At 56.4% G+C, this 18,529-nt stretch overlaps 1 protein-coding gene across 4 annotated transcripts in view; it reads right to left on the bottom strand.

Moving 5' to 3' along the window:
* The window catches only part of NOL4L (nucleolar protein 4 like), a 46,391-nt gene that overhangs the window by 5,337 nt on the left and 22,525 nt on the right, over positions 1-18,529 (bottom strand). For all 4 annotated transcript variants that reach the window (XM_053958508.1, XM_053958509.1, XM_053958511.1 and 1 more), the window contains 6 exons: positions 15,792-15,933; positions 4,161-4,432; positions 3,584-3,769; positions 3,313-3,504; positions 3,103-3,225; positions 2,639-2,840 (listed from right to left, as the gene is read on the bottom strand). In XM_053958508.1, coding sequence (XP_053814483.1) covers positions 2,639-2,840; positions 3,103-3,225; positions 3,313-3,504; positions 3,584-3,769; positions 4,161-4,432; positions 15,792-15,933 — 1,117 coding nt within the window. The remainder of the gene's footprint in view (positions 1-2,638; positions 2,841-3,102; positions 3,226-3,312; positions 3,505-3,583; positions 3,770-4,160; positions 4,433-15,791; positions 15,934-18,529) is intronic.

Below are 18,529 nucleotides of genomic sequence, written 5' to 3'. Positions count from 1 at the left end.
ACAGGTCCAGAGGAGCCCACAGAGGTGCTACAAAGGTTGGAGCACCTCTGCTAGGGAGACAGGCTGAGGGAATTGTGGTTGTTCAGCCAGGAGAAGAGAAGGCTCTGGGGAGACCTCAGAGCTCCTTTCAGTGCCTAAAGGGGCTCCAAGAGAGCTGGAGAGGGATTTTGGACAAGGGCATGGAATGACAGAACAAGGGGCAATGGCTTCAACCTTACAGAGGGCAGGCTTAGATGGGATACTGGGAAGAAATTCTTCTCTGTGAGATTGGTGAATTTCTGGCACAGGTTGCCCAGAGAAGCTGTGGCTGCCCCATCTCTGGAAGTGTTCAAGGCCAGGTTGGACAGGGCTTGGAGCAATCTGCTCTAGTGGAAATTGTCCCTGCCTGTGGCAGGGGGTTGGAGTGAAGTCAACTTCAAGGCTTCTTCCAAACCAAACAATTTTGCAATTCTATAAAAGAGGTGTCAGAGCCAATATTACAAAATCCTATCCTGCAGCCTGGTTCACAGCTCTGTGAAGAGAGGGTCTGCTGGGAGGCAAGCCAGCTCCTGTTGGCACCTGCACCATCAAAATCACCTTCCAGGTTCTGGTTTTCCCTCTGCATATGGGGACTAACATCCCACAAGGGCTGTGCTTCCCTGGTTTATCTTGATGAGTGACACCAGAAAGTTAAGGCAGGGGAAAGAGTGGACTTAGCTTCATGTTGGACAAAGTAAGAGAAGCAAAACAAAGAGCAAGAAACACACAATCAATTGGAAATGAGGAGAGAAGTGCCAAGAGATGTATTAGAGATGAGATAGTAGTCAGGGAGAGGAGGCTGCTGAGGCTGCAGCCTGGAGGGAAGGTGAGAAGACACTGAACTAATCCCTGGGCTGTGAGCTGAAATGCTGCAGGCGGATGCAGTAGTTGATGATGCTGGAGAAAGGCTTTGGGATGGCTGAGTCCCTGCTGGGTGGCCTGATGCAGCCATGGGACACGAGGGACACGGAGCAAGGACTGAGTGTTGTGGCTGTTTGCAAACGAGGATGGGAGAATTCAGCTGCCCCCAAGTCCAGGTGGTGGCAGTGGTGATGGCGGCAGGGAGGGAAGCTCATTGCCCCGGGTGGAATGGAAAGCATTCAAGGAAAGCAATGCTGGAGCTGCGGGAGGAGCAGCACCAGCAGAAGTGTTCCATGCCAAGAGAACCAGAGCTTCAAAGTGGGGGAGGAGGAGGAGAAGGAGGAGGAGGAGGAGAAGGAGGAGGCTCTCATGCGAAAGCAATTTCACTGGGCAGAAAAGGCAGCAGTAAACTGAGCCTGAGCTTGTTTCCCAGCTCACCAAGGGGGAAGGAGCTGGGAACAGGGATGTGGGCTTGAGCAAGAATTGCCTGAGGTGGGGGATGGAGGGTGAAGACACTTCTGGGCAGCAAAGCCCTGTGGGGCCTCTGCTCAGAGGGAGGAGAAGACGCCAACTCCTTGCAGAGTGTTCTTCCCTCTGAAGGACTGGGCAAGAGCTTGGGAAAAAGACAACTGCAAAACAGAGGTTTAAAAATCCCCTAGAAAGAAAGAAGGCTGGGTGCCGCACCTGGGACCTGTTTGTTCCTCCAGGGACCTTCCTGCATGTTCACTGTCTCACATGGAGGAGCCAAAGGAGGGTGCCTGGCAGTGGGGACCGGGTGCCTGTGCTGCTCTGGGGAGGAACCATTGCTGTGAGGATTAGGTCTCAGCAGCTGGAGGCCGGGACAGGATCTTTATTCAGGGTTAAGAAGCATTAGGAAGGGATGATAAGAGTTAATCCCAGACAGGCATCTCTCAGGCCTCCGGAAATCACATCCTTCCAAATCCTGGCTCCGGTCGGGGTGGGCTGGGGCAGGAGCCCAGAGCGCACCAGGACAGACAATGGCAACCCGGGGATTGCAGAAGGCCTGGACAAGGACTGGCAAGGGATCCAGCCCCTCCTGCCACCACTGCTGCAGGACAGAGCCAGAGGGAGCACTTGGTCTCATCCCATACCTCTTGCTCCAGGTGTGGGTGAGTCACCAGGTACCTTGGGGCCTTCCTGTGTGCCCTTCTCTGGCCCAGGATTCTCTGCTCTGTTCACTTGCTCCTAATCTCAATCTCTGCCTAAGCTCTCCTTCCACCTTCCTGCCCTGCAGCATCAGTCCTGTTTTCTCAGCTGTTCCCAGGCAGTCCCCAGCCCCTCAGAGCCCTCCTGAGCTATGGCTGTGCCCCCCACCCTGTCCCCATCCCCGAGAGCAGAACGGCTCATACCAGCATGAGATCAGGGCAGCGATAGGCGCCCGCCCCTGTTAATAATTAACAGAGAATCTGGTATGAATTCTCCTTTTTTTTTTAAGTGACACTCCTTCCCTCCACCAGTGCCACCCAAACCGTCCTTCCAAGTGCAGTTCAACAATTAACCACCTGCTGATGACATGAGCAGAGCCACCAGACAGAAGGGACAAGAGGAGATTTTGGAGCAGCAGCTCTTTGCAGCCATGAGAGAGGTGCTGCCAGGACTGGGAGCTCTGTGGGAGCAGCCTCTGCCTCTCCTCCAGCAACCAGCTCAATCCCACAGTGGGAGATGCCAGGAGCCCCTGGTGCACTGGGGCAGAGGCGAAGCCAGGGTGGGCTCCTGTGCCCCCGGCACAGCCACTCACCATTACTGTGGTTGCCCGTCTGGAGGGATGCAGGGGGCTGCAGGCTGCCCCCCAGGGACCCGTAGCCACGGTAGCTGTAGTTCAGGCTTCCATTGATGTAGACTGGGTCTTGGGAGTAAGATGAAGCTGGCAGTGAGTAGGAGGAGTGCGTGATGGCTGTGGAGTCTCTGGAGTGCTGCTTGTCTAGAGCGATGGGTTCGTCCTGCACAGGGGAAACACAGACCTACTCCAGCGAGGAGCCTGGCTGTCCTCTGTGTCCAGCAGGATGGACAGTGCAGGGATGCCTGGTGTCCTGCAGCTGCAGTGTGCCCAACCCAAACCAGCATTCCCATCCCCACTGGCCTGAGTCTCAGGATACACCAGAGGGTTCTGTTCTGCAGCCCCTCAGACTTTCAGACTTTTGACTCCACCATAGGACACTACCAGTTCTGTTCCCCGCCCACCTCCAGCTGCCAGCACTGTACCTGGGAGGTCTGGTAGATCTCCAGCCGCATCCTCTTGGCTGCTTTCCGCGTTTCGCTCTCGCAGGCGGCGGCCAGGATGTTCTCTGCCATGGCTGAGGTCAGGTGAGGCGGCGTGGGCCTGGTCTGCAGGGACACAAGCAGAGAGGATGCTCAGGGATGTGTTGCCCTGGGCACTGGGACTAAGGGCAGGGCACTGGGGTGGCCAGTCACCATCTCCATCCCGTTCTTCTTCATGCGACGGCAGGACTTGAGGTAGGTGCGGATGCGCTTGCGTGCCCGCTCCTGGAACTCGGGGAACTGCCGGCTGCAGGACTCAATGATGGCCTGGATCTTCTCCTTGGGCTGCTTGGAGATGGGAACCATCCGGTCCAGGTTCTCGTCCACAAAAAGGCGCACGAACATCTGCAAATGAGAAGACAGGTGGTGGGAACCCTGAGATGGAAGGCAGGCGGGCTCACCCTCCCTGTGGAGCTCTCCTTACATTGAAGGCCTTTAGCCTCTCCGGGTCCATCCCCTCCGAGTCATTGATCTTATCATTGTCTTCATGGTCGTCGTGGTCATCATCATCTTCATCAGCTGTGGGGGCCCTGCCGACAGTCAGGTCCTCGGGACAGCCACTCACCTCTGTCTTGATGGAGTCATAGCTGCCAGAGCTGTATGGCGGGGACTGAAAGGAGACAGGGGTTACCACCAGCAGCTCTGACCTCATGCCCCTGCCCTTTCTCCTTGTCTCACCATGTCTGTCCCCTCTCCTGAAGGTCCCCCTGCAACCCAAAGGAGATGAACCCATGGCCAGGCTCCCCTGTGTGCTTTGGGCACGGGGGAGCATGGTGACCTCAACAAGCCTGGTGGCCCAATGACAGCTCTGGCTGCTGGGGCCATGACTCTGCCTGCTCCTGTGGGAATCACTGCCTGAGCCAGCATGAATGGGCTCCTTGTCACATGGTGGCTGTGGCACAGCTAGTCAGGGGTGAGGTGAGCCCACTGCAGTGCCCAGCTCTGGGGCGGCTGGGGTGTGGGGCATGTCCCTGGCTCTCCCAGAGCATCCCAGGCCGTACCTCTGCTGTGGTCTTCACCCCGTACTTGACCCTGCTGCGCAGCCCGTCGGCACTGCAGCTGTCAGACTGGTAGGAAGGGGTGATGTGGGCAGGCGTGAGCTTGTCGCAGAGGTTGATGGGCTGGTCGTCAGCGGAGGCAGTGAAGTCCATGGGGGCTGTGGTGCCATTGCCGTTCATTTCGGGGAAGGCGCTGTCGCCCTGCGTGCTGCTGGAGGTGGAGGGGTTCAGGGTGGAGGAGCCATTCCCGCTGCAGCTCTCTGACGAGGAGTCATCTGCAAGGAGGGATATGTGTCACCCTCTTGGCACCCTACCACCACCTTCCCGAAGCTGCTCTGGGTTCACTTGGTGGCTGAGTTGCCACTGGGAGCCAGGCTGGCACTGCTGCGCTCTGGGCCCTGGGAGGCAGCAGATGGAAGTACAGGTGCTGGTGTCCATGCCTGCAAGACCATTGTCACAGGGATCCACTCCCTCATCCTCAAAGCACACCAGGTGCTGCCGTGCCCCATGCCCGGGCCACCCGTCCCTCTGCAGGTGACAGTCCCCACGCCTCCGCCCTTGGCCATGGTGCCTGGGCTTGAATAAGAACTTTGGAATTTGGTCCTTTTCAGTTTCTGTTTGCATTGCAGGGAGGAGAAAGGGGCACTGCCTCTCCCTGCCAGGTCCCCTGCCATCCTCATGGCCCAGTTTGGGGCTGGGTGCAGTGGGAAGTGACAAGTTCCAGCACTGGTGGTTAAGGGACATGCAGTTCTGCAGAGTGCTGGGCCATGGGGATGACACACGAGGACAGGCTCACTTGGGTGGGAAAACCCTGAATCCATGGTGCCTGGAAGCAGCATTAGGAGCTCTGCTCACAGCTGACACCACCCAGCAAGGTTCCTCCTTGGCATGCTGCTGCAGGGAGGGGACAGGGGCTGCATGATGTCCTTCCTGTCTCACTCAAAGCCCAAGTAACCTATACCCTACATGGACACTCCTGTTCCCAGTTTCCACATGCCCTAGAGCCATCCCCACAGCACATGCAAGGCCTTTCCCCCACCATACAAACAGGTCAGGGCCCTGGCAATGGTGCTGCCACGCACACCCAGTGCACAGATCTTGGCTGCATTCACACCCCAGGCCCTGGCACCATCCCCCTGCCTGTGCCTGCTCCCACCACAGCGGCTCCCGAAGAACAACCCTGCAGTGGCAGAGAGCCCAGCACTGCCTGCACCCACCCTGCCTGCACCTGGCCAGGGAGCCCAGCCCTGGGGCCAGGCACGACATTTCAAACTGCTCAGCCTGTTCCCTTCCCTCCCCCTCGCCGCAGTAAATCCTTTATTTCATTAGGTGCCTCCGCGAGAGGGAAAGGGCGAAGCACGTGGGAGCCGCTTCCTGCGCCAGCGTGCGCCGGGCGGTGAACAAAGAAGCTGTCGGCAGCGACGAGCAGATGGCCGTCCCCGCGCCCGGCCCGGCCACCGTGGGACAATGGGCCGGGGCTGTGGGGTGGCCGCAGCCCTGCGCCGATGGCTCCTGGCACACGAGCACCAGGTCCAAAGGTGTGCAGGCACAGGGCGGCGGGATGGTGCCCGGCTGCTGCCATCCACCCTCCTCCTCCTCCTCCCCCTGCCAGCACCTGCGGGAAACTTTCCTGCGAGGCTGGGCGAGTGCTGTGGTGACCCTGCAGTGGCCCAGGACTTTGTATCCCTTAAAATAAACACACTTGAGGACACTTGGGCACCCCAGCCGACCATGGGGCCGGCCAGGGCTGCCGCCGCGTGTCCCCAGTCACCCCGCCACGGGCGCCAGCGCTCGCTGCCCAGCCTCGCGCCTGCGCCAAGGCGGCTCCTGGCCCCATGAGCCCCTAAATTAAAAGGTCCCTGCTGGAGCTCCCTGCTCAACAGAGCTCCCTCCCCCTCCTTTCCCTTGTGCTGATCCACTTATTCGTCTGAGCGATGACCAGAGCTGACCTAATCCCGGGGTGGTGTTTATGTGCCGGGTGCTCCAGGCCGGTGGCAGGCGTCACCCGCCCCACCACGGGGCTGGGTCCTGGCAAAAGCCCTCTCTGTGCCAACTCTCTGTGCCAGGGAGTGCGGGGCTCCAGAGGGGCTCAGCAGCCAGCACTTATCCAGGGGCACCCTCCAAGCCACCTCTCCAAAATAAGCTCCAGTCTCCTGTCCCAGTGTTTGCAATGGTGGGGCTGCAGTGGGCGGCTGCATCCCAGACCACATCCACATGTTCCTGCTGCATCTGGAGGGGCAGGATTTTGGGGGGCATTGCCACCTCCTGCCCCCACACCCCTCCTGGCCCAGGGCACTGGTCTGGTGCTGAGGACCCCAGGGTTTTGCTGTCCCTCAGCACGGGTGCAGGAGCAATGCTGGCTTGGCTGTGGCCCCAGCAGCAGCGGGCAGGTGGCTGGGGGCACAGAGGCCTCCCTGCCCAGGATGGCGGCTGTCCCTCCCCCAGCACTGCTCTCTGCGCCAGGGGAGATGGGGCTCCCAGAGGGAGGCTCCAGTCTCATCCAGCGATGCCTCTCGGAAGGATTAAGGAGAATTATTCCCGTGCACGGAGGCACGAGCTGTAGGCCAGGCCCCACCATCGGCCCGGGCACAGCCACAGCAACAGCGCTGGGCCAATCGGCACCGTGGCCAGGATGATGGTGGGGACCTCCTCCCTCGGCTCCCCCTGGCATGGCCGTCTGCACCAGCAGGGCTGGGGGCCCACCATGGCACAAAATCCCTGCCAGGCAAGGGCACCAAGAGAGGTGTCACCTGGGAGAAGAATGTGCACGTGCCCTGAACATCCCCAACCTGACCTGCACATCCCCAAACCTGTCCTGGGCATCCCCAACCTTCTCTGGGCACCCCTGCAGGGATGAAAGCATCCTCAACCTGCTATGAACAACCCCAGGCATCCCCAGTCTGCCTTAACTACCCCCACTCCACCTGGGCATCCCATTCTGCCCTTGCCCATCCATCTCCAGCCTCCTCACAGCCTCCAACTCTGGCCCCCCATTCCTGTAGGCAGTGACAGTCCTGCACTGGCTGCTGACACCAGACAGGATCCTGGGGGTGACACCTGGACCGCCCCGATTCCTCCATGTCTCAGGTTTTCTTTTGTGTCACACAAAACACACAAAGCAGCAGCTGCATGTCAGGTTTCCACTCGATGCTGCTGCATTTACGAACCCTGGGTTTGCTACAGGCAAAAGATTTTGCAAACAAAGAGGAAGATGTCTCTAGGAACCTGCCAGGTGGGATAAGGAAATGAAATGGGAATCTAGTATCAGTAGCCAGCACCTAATAAAAGAACAATTTAATTTATACAAGGATGGATGTACGTAAATAATGATGTTTTTAAACCCATGAGCTACAGATGTTTTCTTATTTCTGTATTTTTACATGTTATGCTCTCCCAGAAGCCCACACACAAAGTGGTGGCCATTTCTCACTATTGCGAGTAGAGAAATGGCCACAAATTCAAATTGGTGAGTCCTTGGGTCCAAGTGGGAATGGCCTCAGCCAGCTTGAAAATGCAGATGGGCTTGGGAGGGAGCTGCAGTCTCCTTGTTGGATGGATGGGTCAGGAATGGAGATGGGGCTACTCCCTGGGCAGGTTCACTGGGGTATCTCCAGCCCACAGTCATTCCTGAGAGGAGCTGGGGAGCAGGACCTGGGGGAGAGGTAGGAGGAGCATTCCCACCTTGGGTGCTGGGACCAGGTTTAGGCTCCTGTGTTGCTTTGGCAGTCGTGTCAGGACTCTGAGCAGTGATGGGGCTGTGTTGACCACACTCCATTTCAGCAAAACCCACCAAGCTCCGGAGCTTGGAGAGGTTTTCCGCATCTCCCAGCAGTGCCCAAAGCACATGTCAGGAGCAGGGCTCCAGCAGCAGCAGGCGAGCAAGGCCAGGCTGCGCAGCCATGAATATATTCATTATCAACCAGCACGAGCCTGGTGAGCTCCCTGCTCGCGGCTGGAGCTTGGCTGCACGAGGAGCCCCTCTAATGAGGATAATTGGGAGCCCCCCTGCTCCACCCCCGTGCCCTAATTGAAGCAGATGGAACTGCAAAAACAATGTCACTTCTAACCGGTTTGATCTTTCGGTTGGAAAACGGGACTATTTCGTTCTCCTGTTTAATCCCCTCGAGCTGGGGCTCCATGGGCTGCATGGAGCTGGAGCAGCCCCTGGCACTGTGTAGGAGAAGTGAGGCTGGAGAGACCAACAGAGGCAGCTGGCCCTGAGGTCCATGGAGTGCTGCCCTCTTCGGCCCCTCTGCAGAGGCCAGACCATGACAAGACACGTGGTGAGGCTGGTGAGGTGGCTGTGGGGGAGCAGCCTTGTGCCTCAGCCCAGGAGAGCAAGAAGCAAAATGGCTTCTTGGGCCGCGGTGCTGGGGGAGGAGGGGATCAGTCACTTATTAAATGAATTAATCAGGGCTCAGCGTTTTCATTTTGAAGAGGCTGCTGGATTATCCTTGATTTCTGTGGCGCTGGATTTGAGGAGATCAGGAGGGGAAGGGGTGATTTCCAACACCTGCTCCCCGGGAGATTTTATGGCGGGGAAGTGGTTGGGTTTAACGTCTCTGCCGGCGCAGGGCACCGCACCACTCTCCAGAGCAGAGTTAAAGATGAATGGGGCAAATTGTTCCTCCTCCTGTCACATCTCCAGAGCGGAGACAAAAACTCTTTTGACTCAGGAAACAATGAGCTTATGTAAGAGCCAGCGGCCCACGGAAACCTCGCCGCAGCCCCGCACCATGCAGTGGGCCAGGGTCCTCCCGGCTCTGCCCACATCCCGCTGCCATGGGACCCCTGGCTGGCCTTGGGGCAGCCCTCCCTCGGCTGCTGCCCACCTGCCTGGGCAGTTGTGGGTGTCACAGCCATGCCAAGTCCCACCAGTGACCCTTGGTGCCTCATGGGCCATCGTGGACCCACCAGCCATTGCCCTGCCTGCTATGGCTCCACGGGTGATGGCAGTGGTTCTGCCACACCTGAGTCTTCCTGTGGCTGGGTCTGTCCCATTTCCAGCCTGCTGTGGCACGGGAAAAGGATGGAGCTGCACACCCAGCCTGGGAGTGGCTGTCAGGAGGGCACAGAGCATCCCACCGCCGCCCGCCTGGAACAACAGCCAGGAAGATGAAAAGTGCCATAAATTATTCACTCACAAAAGAGACAAGAAGGGAGAAGAAGGGGAGGAGGAAAGCCTGCGAGGAAGGGATACTTAATACAAATTAGAGAAACCGAGTGGGAATGGGGGCCCCGTGGGGGGGCCACTGCCGGGTGTTAGAGCCATGCTCATTTTAGGGGCAAGGGACCACCACTGCAGGGATCCCGCACCCATGACTGGATGGTGAGTGGCAGGAGAGGCCCTGGCCCCACACTGTTCACACAGTCAGAGCACGGAGCCCATTTTCTCCAGGTCCTGCCCAGCATTTGCCTCCAAGATGCATAAGAAAGAAAAAAAGCAACGTGGCTGAGGGCTGCAGTGCACTGGGGCTGGCCAGGTTCCAGTTAAGACGCTCTATTTCCTGTCTTCCTTCGCTAACGCAAACCTCGTTATGTCCCAGACAAAGTGTCCACCCTCCACACTCCCTCCCTGGGTCCCTGCCTCGACCAGAGCCCTTGACGAGCCAGACATCTGGCAGGGCCGGACACAATGCACGTCTGCAGGGACAGCTTGGCCGGACAAGGCAGCGCTGTGCGGCCGCCTCCCTGTCCCCTGCCATGAAAGGTGCCCCCCAGTGCCGTCTCCCCCCGGCTCCACTGCCCAGCCCGAGGGAGCAGCTCCCTCCGGCACTGGGATCTCACTGCGCCAGCCTCATGCTGGACATTTTCCCATGCACCAAAGCTCGTCAGTTCCCACTGCACAGAGCAGCCTTGTCACAAACGCTCTCTGTCCCTCAGTTTTCCCTTCTCCTCCCAAACACTGTTCCTTCCCTCCCACTGCTGCTCCTCCAGCCACCTTGCAGCTCGAGGAATGCTTGAGCAAGGAGCTGGCCCCTGCTCACATTGAGGAAGGAGGTGGCACAAACCAAGCCTCTCCTTGTGCCACTGCTGCTGGCAGCCACCCGGATCCTGCTGCAGGGAGGGGACATGCCCTGGCCCCATGCTGCCTGGGCACTGCCTCTCCCCACGCCAAACAAACGAGTTTGGTGGGTGTGGGCTGGATTCATGCCAAGCTGGTGCCTCCAACACAGATCTACCACCAGAAAGACCATGCTGTGCACCCCCAATCCTTTAGGGACTGTCCTTTAGCACTGTGGGGCTCACCCTGCTGTCTCCACTCACCCCTCTGGTTGGGGGTCCTCAATTTGGGGAGGACGGGAGGGGCACAGGTGGTGCTGGCTGCCCATAGCCTGGTGATTGTCTCTTCTCCAGATTAAGGAAGAGACCCCCAAAACCCTGCTCCATGCACCAGCAGGATGAACTGACTGACTCAGCAGTGCCTGCACCAGTCATGAGAGAGCTGGAGCCGAGCTCAGTGTACCAGGCTGGGAAAGCCACCACAGTCTCACAGCGTCCCTGCTGCACTCCTCAGCCTGGCAGCAGGGAAGGAGAACTTTCAAAGGACACCAAAAGGAGGGTGTTTATCACGGGTCAGGGCCTTTGCTTGGGAGGAGCAGATGTGCCCCTGGAAGAGGTGACAGGAATGGAGTCACCAGCCCAGACCGCTCAGGCGAGGCAGGTACACACGTTTGTTGACTCCTGCTGTGGAGCCAGCATGGCATGGGGACAACCTGGAGAAGGAGGAAATATATCCCTAATGAAAATGAGATAAGGTTGTGTCTAGCTGTAGTAAGGCCTGGCAGCTGATCCTAGTCGTGTTTAAAGCTGAGGCTTTAGGGGGCCAAAATTCAACACTGGTGCAAGAAGGCCTGGAAAGAGTAAGGATTTTGCATCCTGGGCTAAGCAAGTGTCTTGGGGCTCACAGGCCACCTGCTGCACTAGCCAGCCAACAGACAGCTGCCCATGGCCTGCTGGGCTATACCCTGTGGCTTACAAAAGGTATTTGTATTCACCTGGAGCAGGGCTAGGCTGGCTGAGGAAAGCCCTGGGAGCTGTGTGACACCCAATGCTGCAGCAGTGACCCCGTGAAGGTACAGTGAGGTGGGCACCACTGCCCCATGGTCGGGTGCCAGCTGTCAGAAGTGCAGCTGTGGAGTAGGACATCACTTGGGGATGGAGCCTGGCTTCTGGTCAGCAGTGGGCAAGAGGCTGCTCCTCCCCAAAAAGCTCTGCTAGACTGGTGGCTCAGGGGAGCTGGTGATGTGCAGCACATCGTGGGCATCTCATCAAGTGCCAGCAGTGTGACCCAGAGCTGTGGACATGTGCCATACCAGCAGAGAGACTGCTGTGCTGGGGACAGCTCTATGCCATCCCTGACATCCCAAGGCAAGGTGTCCAGAGGAGTGACACACCCTACCAGCCCCTGGGACAGAATCTGGAAATAATGCTTGTCCACATGTCCTTGAGGTCCCTCCTTGTAGCACTCCTGAGGAATGTCCCCAACACCCAGAAGCCTCCCCAGCCAGCTGCCTCAAGGGATGCCTCCAAGAAGTATGTGCCTTCACAGTTAAGTAGGTTAAGAAAGTCCTTTCTCCAAGGTCTGGATTAGCCACTGCTGCTCCGGGCAGAACAGACTCAGCAGGGACACTGCCAGTCAAGCGAGGATGGCATGTGGGAATCTCAGCAGAAGGGGATCAGAACAACATGGTGCCATGAAGCAACCCCATGTTCCCCACACAGAGTAAGCACACGATACATCCAGGAGTTTTCCCTGCTCTTCAAAAGAGGCTGCGGAGCAGCAAGCCCTGCCTGTGGGCTGAGCACTGCTCCTGGGCAGTGGAGCAGGATGTACAGCAGGATGTACAGGGACCAGGCAAGGTGGATCCCGTTAGCGGGCAGGACAGAGGCTCTTCTGTGTGAGTTCAAGCACTTTGCCATGTCACACACTGAGGTTTGGGGTCCGACTCCTGCTTTACTTTCGAGGGCATTGCACTCACCAGAAAGTCACAGCAGGCCTGGGTGGAGTACCCAGCACCCCTGTGGTGGGATACCCCACTCAACTCCTCACACCAGACCGAACTGGGAGGTTTGTAATGCAGTGCTCGCCAGTGGAAGCAGACAGGCTCTGAAGATGGACAGAGACCAGCTCAAACTGCCACAGCAAAACAGTGCCACAGCCTAGGACCTGCGCTCAGCTGGGACTGTGCATGGGGTGCCTTCAGGAATGGAGACGGGCTCAGACAGCAGGATGAGGCAGTATTCAGGGTCCCTTTGCTCCCGGTGTGTGCTGGCTCCCGCAGATGTGTCCCTCCAGGATGTCCGGCACAATAGCTCCGCTTCAGCAGCAGAGTTTGTGTTGATCTTGCTGCTGCTTTGGGCAGCCGTCGGCTTCCTGCGGGCACGTAGGCTGTGAGCAACATCCGACTGGGAAGGGATGTCGCTGGGAGCTTCATGTTTTCCGTGCTGGGGCCCGCAGGATGAGTAACAAAGGAAAATGGAAGGAGTGAGTGTGTGTGCTCAGTGCCGCTGCTCAGGGCTGGCTGGTGTGTCCTAAGTCCCACCGTGTGCCCACTGACCCAGCAGAGACCCCGGCTCTCCTGTCAGTGCCTGCTCTGTCCATGACCCGCCCAAGTCTTTAGGTGTATTTTGTTCTCCCTGCAGTTCCAGGGCTGACACCAGCTGTAGCACGGCTGTACTGGGCTAAGGCTTCTGAGCACCCAGGACAATGAAGGTGTTGGCTTTTGTCCCAGCTGCTTTTTAGGCCTCTGATGATTTAGCAGGTACCTGTTTATCAAAGCATGGGACGACAATTCCCTGCTCTCCCGCCTCTCTGGATTTCAAACAGCACTACTCTATGCCACAGAAGAGCACTTGCCACTCCCAGGCCTTGAAAAGACCTGGAGCTGGTGCTTTGGTCCTTTAAACAAGACTTTTTTAACAAACGTGTCAGACGATACTGCTCTCCTACTAGGCAACTCTTCATTAAAACTTTATACTTTAACAAGCCTTTCACTGAAGACACACTCCAAGTATCGCACCCGTCAAACAGCAGCAGGCAGGACCAATTTAGTAACTCAAAATGTTTTCCTGAAGGCGGAGAGTATCCAGTCCTGAATAAGCCCCCAACTGAAGGACGTGGTGTGCAATCAGATCCCTCTGCAGCTCCAGGATGCCCAGAGCCCAGCCTGAGCTGCAGAGGATGAGCCGGAGCTGAGCCCAGCCTGGCTGCAGGGGATGTGTGGGGCTCACTTTAGCACCGACTGGAGCTCTGCAGGACCCCTGCAGGGCACAGAGGACAACTGAGCACAGGAGGTGTGGGCAAACCTCAAACTTGGGCAGCTTGGGCTGCCCCAGTGCAGGCACACTGCACTGGCAACTTGGCCAATTAGGCTCCAAGGAGGCTCCACAGCTTATGTGGGCTGGTTGCTCACATTTTTTGCACAGCTTTAGCAAGCTCTTGTGAACCCGGAAAACACATTTGTTTCCAAAAAAAAAAAAGAGCTTTCATAGGTTGAGAGAAGAGGAAACTGAAGAGTGGTGGAGACTTTGATTGTGCACGTTCATTTCCCCACAGCAGTAATCTGCTTTTCCTACAACATGCTCCTCTGCTCCGTGCTCCTTTCCCTTAACCACCCACTGCCCTCCTGGGTTATTCCATTGTTCTTCTTCCCTTCCCACTCTTGTGTGTGCTCCATTCCTGGGTGGGAGCATCGGTTTGGCAGAGGGATTGACATGAGGCAGCATCATTCTGTATTTAGAGCTCTAATACAGATCATGGACATTCCCATAGGCACAAAACCTCAGTCCATAAAATGCTTCTGAAGTGTGACAGCCTGGTGAAAATTGCAGTTCCTGGTTTTTTTTTTTTTTTTTTGTATGGGTCTCATTCGTCACCCTGAGCTTGACTTGCTTATTTTTTTGACACCATCACTTCTGATCCACCAAAGTCTACCCAGTTCAGCTGATGCTGACACCAGGGACACTTGCATTCCTATGGGACTATTTCTGCTTTATTTCTCATCACTGAACCTTACAAAAGAAATTAAAGGAGCCAAGAAGAGCCCCAAAGAGGACACCTGCTTCTGAAGGAAAACCACAGGGCATGAAAAATTGGAAGCAATTCCTAAGAGGGCGCAGAGAGAGAGAGGATTTAGATTTAGTGAGAACATCTTGATTTGCCTAAATACTTGAGTCCCTTATTAAATTACTGTCCTGTTGAATAACAGTGTTCAGCAAAGGGATCAAAACTGTGTCATTCTAGATTGTAAATGAGACTTGGGAATTCAGTGGTGAGGGCTAAGTGACAAGCCTGAAATGTCCCAATGGGAGAATGGCAAAGTTCAGGGGGTACAGAGAGACCCAGTCAGGTTGCAGGGATGAGATGCCGGGCTTGTTGGGGTGGAGGCTGCAGCCTAATCCTGAAGAGCCAAAAGCTTCCATGGGAGCAACTGTGTCACCACCAAACGCTCTTCCTCCTGCCAAGACACAGGCCCCTGGGGCCCTGGGCAAGCAGAAGTGCCCATCCCACCACTGGGATGCAGTGCTGTGCAGTCAGGTTTCACATCCTCACCAAGGCTGCCTGGCTCCGGGGTTGGGGCTGGCTAGGGAAAAACCAGCAGTTTCCCAAAACTGCAGATTTGCAATGGAAACGGAAATGCCACAACTCACTGGACTGAAGAAAGCAGTGGCCTTGTTGTCCCCTGGGACTGAAGACAGCAGTGTCCCTCTTGCCCCTTCTGTCTCTACCATCCCTGGCACTAGCCACACCACCAGCTAAAAGCCACCCCAGGGAGACCTGCCAGCACAAAAGCCTTTTCCTCCTTTAGGGGTGGTTTTCCAGTCCCCTTTCTTAAAGCAGGACCAACCCAGTCTCAGTTGTTCCTCAGATTCCTCTGCTCCTCCCTGCACTCCGAGCAGCAGCCAGGCTGGGACAATGAGGGATTCAACCTCTTGAGCAAAAGCCAGTAACAGCCCAACCACCAAATCCTCCCAAGCATCACAGCGATGAACTCTGACCTGAACTCGTACTTCTACCACTTATTTACTTGCTCTTGTATTTTAAGTTTGCATGTTTCACAGACGCAACACACCACCGCTCTTCACAAAACTCTTCCTCCCACCCAGCCCACATGTGCTGCTTTCAGCCCTTCCAACCACCCGCCCCGAGGGAGGAGACACCCACGTTCACCCTGCACAACATCGCTGTGGCTGCTGCAGATTATTCACAATTTCTTGCCTGGGGGATGCAAGACCTGTCAAAGGTGCAGCATTCCAAACACAGAAACCTGTGACTGCTGCAAAACCTTGGCATCCTCCCTGTGTTCAGAACTAACAGTGCTCTCCTCATCACCTGGGAAGAGGATGTGGGGAACGGAGTCCTCCCCTTAGAAGGGGGTTTAGTGACCGCTTTCTGGAGGGGCTGGGAGACAGCTCCAGGCACAAGGACCATCAGCTATGAGCTGGACAGGGCCCTGGCTGAGCAGGAACCCAGAGGCTAAATTGGAAGGACTGGAAGCCAGCTCTGAGCTGATATGAAATCCATCCCACAGGTGGGACACCTGATCAGAAAGGACTGGTTAATGTTTAATCAGTCACAAAAACATCCTGTGGCAGAGGCGTGGGGCTCTTCCCGCCTGCCGGGGGACTCACCGTCCTCGTGGCCGTGCAGGTTCTGCGGGCTGCGCATGCTCTCGTCCTGGCTGGGGCTCAGGCTGGAGTTCAGGTGCTGGTCAGCTGAGATCCATGTGGAGTCGTTCATATCAAAGTCCTCGCTGCTCACCGATGTCTCATCCTGGAGGCAAGCAGGAAAGGGTTAACTCGTGGAGCTATTTCCTTTTCTCCTTTCTCTGGCTTTAACATCTCCTCACCACACTCCTTCCTAAAAACAATTGGGTGGGCAGCTCCTGTTCCCCGCCCTGAGAAGCCTTGCTGGCCCCTTGGGCTTCCCAAGGCCACAGCAAGCAGCCCTTCCCTGTGCAGGGCGAGGTGGCTACCCCAGCGGGGACCAGGGCTCTGCTTCCTGCCTGAAGACTTGCCTGAGCAATGGCACTGTCTCTAATTGAGGACAATTAGAAAGAGCTCACATCCTGTAGGAGCGGATGGCTGAGCCCTGGAGTTTACCCTTTAATCTCCATCCACCCCAGCGTGCTCCTGGTGAGGCAGCGGTGTGGGGGAGCTGAGGACAGGCAAGAAATGGCTCCATAAAACAACAACTTGGACTTTTCTGAGATCAAATCATCTGCTACACAAGGAATCACCAGAGCACTGGCAGCAGCAGGAGCAGCTTCTGGGGCATATCTGGACACAGGTATGGATCCCCAAAGATCTGCACCGCCTAAAGCTGCAGAGAAGGCTCCTCCAGACCTCTCCAGGGGGATATTGCCTCTGTTCTCTGATCAAAAATGACAGCACACACCTTAGGAAGGGGCTGGGGGAGTGAGGTCCCCAGTGAGACAAGGACACCCCAGCTCGGGCCAGGGACCCCAGCCAGCCGCCTGTTCCCTGACGATGGCATAGATGACATTCCTCGCTCCCACTTCTGCAGCTCAAAGGACATTTTCTCTCTCCCTCTCTCCCTTCTCACTAACCTTTACAGTACTTCGAGACACAGCCCTTGGATCGCTTCCAGTGCCGGAAAGGTCAGCCACAGGATTTCAAAACCATCATCATAAAGGCAGCACTGAGATCTTGAATGAGAGGAGGGGCTGTGGGACCTCCCCAGGCTGAACTCTCCCAATGCAAAGCTTGGGAGGAAGCAGATACGTGTTCCCGTATGGACACGGTCCTGCTGGTGATCCCTTTATCTGCCTTCCTCTCCCTGCTCCCCTCCCAAAGCCAGGGGCACAGACAGCCCTGGGGTGCAGAGGAACACCGAAAATGTTTCCAGAACCGCTTTCAACTCTGCTTTCCTTTGATTGAAACATTTCAAAGGCTTGTAAACCTCTCTGCTCTTGTTTTTTTTACCCTCCCCCTGGTCCTGAGATAAAATACAATCCCCGCTCCTTTTCCGTGTAAGCAGTAATTGGCAGCACCCCTCCAACCTACGCCTGCTCCTCATAAAAACGGCCCTGTCTGGCTGCCGCTGGCTGATAGTTTTTTATTGTGAACAAACAAATGTCTTTAAAGACAGGTTTGTGCTTTTCCTCCCAGCTCCTCGTCCCTGCAGACACATCTGCTGGCTCAGGGCTCGTGCTGGCCCCAGCCCGCTCCCTCCATGTGCCTCCCAGGGAGTTTCCTGGAATTTACAGCTTGTGAAACCCTGCACGCACCAAGGGACGGACTGATGGACAGACGGACAGGGCTCAGCAGCCCCGTGCATGCCCCCGCCAGGGACACCCTGACCCCAGAGCCACCAGGTGTCCCTGAGCAGCCCCCCTGTGCCCAGGTGGAGCTGAGCAGGAGGGCAGGAAGTAGGGACAGGCACATTGTCCCTGGCTCAGCACAGCTCCACTGCCACACAAGCCACAAAGCAATCCTGCCTCTCCAGAAACTCCATCTTGTAGGTAGAGGAACAGAACTGCAAAGGTCTCCCTGTTGCAAACTATAAATAGTCTCTTTATTGTAAGCATTTGCAGGGAAGCAGCCACCCTAATATCTGGCCTTCTTCACAAGGCTTACTCAAGATTACTGTCAGGCTTAAGAGACAAATGCAAATGCCAAGGTCCTTGCTGCCCACAGTCTCTCACCTGTCCAGTGAGGAGGAGGAGCCCAATGTTTTCAGGTTGTTCAGGCTCAGGTGCAGAGGATATCCAGCCTCAGGACCCAAACCACAACCCAGGAGGCATCACGTTCTCTGTGCACTCACACACGGGGGAGAAGCAGTGACACGAAGGATGCCTCACATGCACATGCAATGTAAAGTGCTTTATAAATGTGTACAATTCTCTCGAGGTGCAATAACATTCGCCTATTATTAGAAATACTCTGGCTATCAAACCAGAAACTGATAAGCTATAAATGACTCAAGTTAAACAAGGCTGTCACACATTCACCAGTCCAGGATTCAGCCACCAGCAGAAAGTCACCCCCTGCTTTCCAGCCAGAGCTTTCTGCTTTCCAGCACTAATATCCATGGCCAAAATGCCAACAGGATGAACTTCCCGGCATCTCACAGCTCCCACTGCACAGCCCACCCCAACAGAATGCAAAGCCAAACGTGCAGGTGGCAGCAGGAGAACCCCTCCTGGCAGTGGGAACTGTGGAGGGAGCATCCACTGCCTGCTGAGTCTGGGCAGCCACCCGGCTCTGCCCACACCACAGTGCCCCAGGAACTCCTCACACCTTTGTGCCTCTTTACTAAAGAAAGAGAAAAGCCCCAGCCTCAAGAGTGGCTCTGGCCGTCCCCATCACTCTGGCTCTGGCATCCTGCACTAGCCCTTGGCTGCATT

This window comes from Vidua chalybeata, chromosome 17, assembly GCF_026979565.1.
Source record: "Vidua chalybeata isolate OUT-0048 chromosome 17, bVidCha1 merged haplotype, whole genome shotgun sequence".
NCBI lineage: Eukaryota > Metazoa > Chordata > Aves > Passeriformes > Viduidae > Vidua > Vidua chalybeata.
This window is presented reverse-complemented; position numbering and strand designations above follow the sequence as displayed.